This window comes from Microcaecilia unicolor, chromosome 6 (genome assembly GCF_901765095.1).
Source record: "Microcaecilia unicolor chromosome 6, aMicUni1.1, whole genome shotgun sequence".
NCBI classification, from domain to species: domain Eukaryota; kingdom Metazoa; phylum Chordata; class Amphibia; order Gymnophiona; family Siphonopidae; genus Microcaecilia; species Microcaecilia unicolor.
In genome coordinates this window covers 81,265,250-81,271,249 of record NC_044036.1, presented here as the reverse complement: position 1 = coordinate 81,271,249, position 6,000 = coordinate 81,265,250, and the positions used below count along the sequence as shown (strand labels likewise).

Here is a 6,000-nt window from a genome sequence, read left to right as displayed (position 1 = left end):
GTCCTGGCCAACTAAGAAATCTTAAAAGGGCAGGATGAAACTGCTAAGACAAGGAAGAACAGAGGCCCAATGAAGTATTTTAAAGAGAACTAGTAAAATTCAGACTAGAAAAGAAAGTGCTTTGGGATCTATTTACAAAGGCCCCGTCTACTAAGCCACGTTATAGGCGCATTAGCGTTTTTAACGTGATATTAACTGCGTACGTGCCTACACAGTTAGCATATGCGCTAATTGTAGACGCGTTAAAAACAGTAACGTGCCTCAATAAACAGGGCCCTAAATGTACTAAAATAGCGTGATTTTAGTTTTTAAAAACTTGCCACCTTGCCAATCCCATGCTAATTTTTACCTTGTCACTACAGCCAGGACCTAGGCATGTTCCTGGCCACAGTAATGTGATATGAAAAGCCTGGCAAAGTTACCATTAAAAATATCACTCAGTAATGCACTGCTATGGGTTAGGTGGCACCATTTTGAAGAATGGTGCTATTATTCCGCCTTAACCGATATACTCAAGTCACCCCTCTCCTCAAGTCACTTCACTGGCTCCCAATCGGATACCGCATACAGTTCAAGCTTCTCTTACTCACCTACAAATGCACTCGATCTGCGGCCCCTCCGTACCTCTCTACCCTCATCTCCCCTTACGTCCCTACCCGTAACCTCCGCTCTCAAGACAAATCCCTCCTTTCAGTACCCTTCTCCACCACCTCCAACTCCAGGCTCCGCCCCTTCTGTATCGCCTCACCCCACGCCTGGAACAAACTCCCTGAGCCCATACGCCGTGCCCCCTCCCTACCCATCTTCAAATCAATGCTCAAAGCCCACCTCTTCAATGTCGCCTTCGGCACCTAACCACTACACCTCTTCTCAGGAAAACTTATCTACCCCAACTTGACATTTCGTCCTTTAGATTGTAAGCTCTTCCGAGCAGGGACCGTCCTTAATTGTTAATTTGTACAGCGCTGCGTAACCCTAGTAGCGCTCTAGAAATGTTAAGTAGTAGTAGTATTAGGTTAGGAGTGACTGTGAATTGCTCCTATTCCACTTGACCCTAGGGAACACCAAGGGGGGAGCAGCCTTTGGCCGGGGGACAATTAAACACAGCTTGTATTGGACGTATACTTATTGGATGTCCATATTAATGAACTGCTTTGCACGCATTTGTACCTGATGCAGTTCATTAATTTTAACGTGTTGGGCCCGATTAGCCTGTTATGCTGCAGTAACGCAGCTTTATAATACACAATGAGCCCACTTAACTCATATTAAAGCGGGCAATAACGCCAGCTATAACTTCACAGGAAATATCACAGGCACAAAAACAACACAGACCAGCTTTCTTGACTGAAGTCATTTATTTCCTGCAGTGGAGACAAGTGATATGAAGGACAACGGATTTTCTACATCCAGCAGATGCACTGAAAACACAGACCTAGAACTTGTGACAATAACCACCTCCTTCACTTAAGAACAGCATGCATTACTGATATGAACCATGTTATATGCGGAGGTAGGTTCTTTAATTTGCACTCGACAATGGTTTTTGATTTAGTATGTGAAAGTTATTAAAAGAATGCAGATGGATAACACATGAACACACATTAATTTTCTGTGAACAGGATTGCTTGTGACATAGCAGTATCTCATACATGTGGCAGCTGATGCCAGGTATCCCTGGGGCACACAGTTCTTATTAATCAGTGCATGTACGTTAGCTATTATACTCTGCACGCAGTTTGCAGTTATATGAAGGTTTACCTCATCAGTTGCTACAGCGACATTCAGTAATCAGTGTCAAAGCTTAAATAAATGCTGTTACCGGCAGAAATAATTTTACAATTGACATATCCTGATGTGTATCTGTACTCTGCAATATCTCTCTCATTTCTAAGGTAATTTTTATTATTAAATTAAACAGCAATCTTAATATTCTAAGAGGAAAATAAATGTGCAGGACCGTAAATGAAGGTTTGCACATCAACAACCTATACTTGACAATATTGAAGGCTTCCATTGATAAAATCAATATGACCCTGAATTATGTGCAAATTGCGCAGTTGCACAACTTTATCCAAAATATTGCTTTTTCCACACAAGAGGCCTTCCAGCTAAAATTCTGAGGAAATCAAAACTGAGACAGCCTCTCATAAGCCACTCAAACATCCCGTATACCTGACTGCTGCATAAAACATGGTGCTAATAAAGTGCCATTTAGTGTAACTTCGGCCTTCTCCCGCTTTCTGTTTAGTAACTTCAAAGGCAAAAAAAGACATGATCTGTGCTATTGGTGGCATAATATCAGGCCATTGGGGTAAACTTCTGGGGTTAAGACAATTGCCCTACAGCACTGGGGGAAGATTCTCAGCAATAGATTGTAAACAAACCAGGGTAAATTTTAAACTCAGGATAAATAAAAAAACAAACAAAACAAACAAACAACAACAACAACAACAACAAACACACTCCCCCTACATCAAAATCAAAACCCATTTTTCTGGGTCCCTCTGTACAAGTCTTCACAGAGATGGTCATCACACTCTAAATTCTACATAACATTATATGCCCCCTAAACGATGATCACATCAAATCCCTAAAACTGAAATGATGCAGAGACTGTACAAACAGAACATCAGGATAGAACAAACGCGTTTCATTGCATCCTTTTCACTCGCCCGGAAGACAGCAAGTCCTATATAACAATCAAATAACTGATCATTCATAAGTCATGAAGGACCTCCAGGACAGCCGAAATGGACCAGGCCTGGGTTTCGCAGCTAAAAGGACAGTACTGTCCATTCTCATTGGTTAGCTCTGGAAGCCCTTTCCAGGAAGATCTATAAAATAAGCAACAAGAGAAAATTCTGTGTTAAAGCATAATAATGTTTAGCACTTTGTAAAGCAAATCAAACAGTGTTAATTAAAAAAGGAACATGATGAATAAGGTCAGAGGACCAGATGTGTTATTCTGTTTGGCTATATATGCAGTTGATATTTATTGCATTTTTTTTTGTATTTAAATCAACTACTGTACAATGGTCTATAAATTAGAGAAAACAAGACACAAGGGGTAATTCTGTATTTAAGCTCATATGTAACTAATACATGCAAATTTTTCCGTGTCTGAGTAGCAATGAAATTTCAAACTTCAAATATGCACATTTTGAATATCACCCCTTGTGAATTTATGTTGCTTATACTTCCACCTGCTCTTGCCCATGCACCCATTTTGTGGATTAATTACATGCTTAAATGAATAGTTTATAAAATACTCAATACAAATCTAACTACTAATAAACATTATATGTATTAAAGGACTATCAGAAAGGAAAATCTCTGGAACAATATCCTCAGATATTCAAAGATTCTAAATTCCTCAGCAGTCCACTTTTTTTCTTTTCAATTGTGTACTTTTTCTTTTTTACTTAAATTGTAATTAACAGTCACTTCAGCAAAATTGTCCAAAGTTGCTTGGGTTTATTCTATGCTTTTACAAACTCTGCTTTAAGGGGGAAATTCTATACATGGCGTCGAACATTAGGAGCTACTTCCGTGCTGAATTTTTGGCGTCAAAAGCAACGGATGCAATGTGCTGAAATGGCAGATCTGTGTGAAAACACACATGCACCCATTTACAGAGTAGTGTGTGTGTTTCCATGTGGATCTGCAAATGGATTGTGGCCAGTGATGCTCCCTTAAAATGTGTGCAGCTTTATAGAATTTGGGGATCTGCGCCCAACTTGTACACCAGGATTTACACTTGGTTTCAGTTGGTGTTAACTCCTCGCACCCAAACTTGAGCGTGAATCCTGGCACTATGCACTATTCTATAAAGAGCACTGATCCCGGAATGCCCATTATAGAATATTGTTCTAATTTTGAGTGCCATTTACAGAATTTCCCTTTAAGTCTCTGGAGTGTGTTCCATATATATCTACCACCACTAACATGAGAAAATATTTCCTGGTGTTTCTTCTGAGTCTCTTCCTCTGGAGCTTGATAGCATTAGATCTGAAGCCCAGAAGCCACCTATTTCAGACAAGAAATAGGAGAGAACCAGAGGACCTAGAATTCAAATCCCACTTCTCCCACCGATACTCCTTATGACTTGTCATTTGGCACTCAATTGCCTCAGGTACACATAGATTATAAGCCTTCTTAGGCAGTGAACTAACTACTGTCACAAAACACTTAGCCACCCGCCTGTGGCTAACCCAGGTCCGCCTGCACCTGCCACTTATGCTCTACACTAGCACCCTCCACCCCACCGACTGGGTCCCACTTGCCTCTGGGCGAGTCCCCCACTTTCAAGGTTTCTCCCTGTGATTTCTAGGACACTGGGGCCACACTCTCAGGGGTCCCACAGTTCCTAGAAAGCCCCCACAGACCAAACACACAAACCACCAGGATTCTTAGTCAGTCCAGGACATCAGAGCCAATAAACAATTATGTTTATTTTCATAAAAAATATTGAACAGTGAACCATAAAAACAGATGGGAAAAACAGCACACAATAACAAGTAACTAAAATAGGATTAATTATTAAACTATCTAAACATTTTGTTACTACCTGGGTAGCACCTGGGGAGTTTCAGGAAGTTATTTGCTTCTAAGTCTTGAACAGGACCTTAGGACAGAGAGGTTTACCTCTGTGCTCCCAGACTGAGACAAAAGCCAGTAACTTCTGGCTGTATCTGAACTCCAGGCCAATCAGAGCACAGAGCATTAACTTTTTGAACTTATACCTCAGGTTACTTCCTCTCTATGCTAAAGGAGGAACAGTCACTTTCTGTAACAGCTTAGAACTGAAAACAAGCACCATCTGCTGGCCAATTAGGAGAAATACACTTCATCAGTAAAATAATACAGTTAACAGGCTTAGAAACCCACTGTTTTGTCACAACAACTACCATTTTACATCATGTACTATTGGGTTTTTGAGAAAAACGGTTGAAGAAACTAGATTTTATTGCACATGCATGAAGAACCTACCTCTCCAGATGAACATAATGACGGGAGAGAACATTTTTAACCAAAAACACAGTCTTCAGAGATGTCTCTGGATCTATTAACCTAGAGAAATACAGCTTTGCACGTAAGAAATATCCAATGGGCCAGAGCCATTCCTTTATACAAAAATACAAGAAAAAAAGATAATAAAAAGAATTAGCAAATAGACAGGCTTACTTGTAAATATTAAAACGAATGTATAAAAAAAGAAACATGAATATCTTACAGGTCCCTGATGATAATTAAAACCTTTGGAAAGATTATAGTTGTCATTATCCAAAGCATTGTCATATATCCCACAGTACACCATATCGCTGTAAAAAACAAAAACAGCAGGGTTTGGTAAAATATTGAAGAGCATTTATAAAATACTGAAATATGTTTAAATGAAAGTATTTAAAATAATTAAACTGAAACCTATTATGATATTTTAATGCACCAAAAACCCAATTCTGTATAGGGGGTCTAAGTCAGAAAGGGACATCCAAGTTTGGAGAAATGCTGGAATATAAACCTTGGTTTATATTCAAGTTAATATTTTTCCCCTAAAAAGGGGTTGTAAAAACTTACCTTGGTTTATATTTGAGTATATTCAGTTTTTCTGTAACTCCTGATCTGGCCCATTTTTCAACCCTGTGTGCTTTCCTCATTTTTCCCGTATATCAAATTTTGCCCCATTTGATTAAATTCTTAGAAATTATGCGTAAGGAATCTGGCTGCCCAAGAGCAAAATAATTCCAACAATCCACTGTGCTTGAATGAATAAATCAACTATAAACGAAAGTAATACTAATTCCTGCAGCTATCCAGTGTAACCCATTCTGAATGCAATTTAGGGCTTAATTTACTTATCTCCTTTCCCATAGACAGAGGACAATTTTCAAAGGCACTCCGCAGCCAGTTACAAATTTGCCTATCCAATAAGCTGGTACACATATGCGTGTACTGCCTGTTTGAGGTGCTACTCCCAAGGGCAGGGCTGGGGAGGAG

General features: G+C 39.5%; 1 protein-coding gene across 3 annotated transcripts in view; it reads right to left on the bottom strand.

The window, feature by feature from the left end:
- Positions 1–1,339: 1,339 nt before the first annotated feature.
- Positions 1,340–6,000, bottom strand: part of AGL (amylo-alpha-1, 6-glucosidase, 4-alpha-glucanotransferase) — a 137,183-nt gene continuing 132,522 nt past the window's right edge. For all 3 annotated transcript variants that reach the window (XM_030207631.1, XM_030207629.1, XM_030207630.1), the window contains exons 32-34: positions 5,237–5,324; positions 4,993–5,126; positions 1,340–2,837 (exon numbers count right to left, since the gene is read on the bottom strand). In XM_030207631.1, the coding sequence (XP_030063491.1) occupies positions 2,720–2,837; positions 4,993–5,126; positions 5,237–5,324 (340 nt within the window). In that variant the 3' untranslated portion in view covers positions 1,340–2,719. The remainder of the gene's footprint in view (positions 2,838–4,992; positions 5,127–5,236; positions 5,325–6,000) is intronic.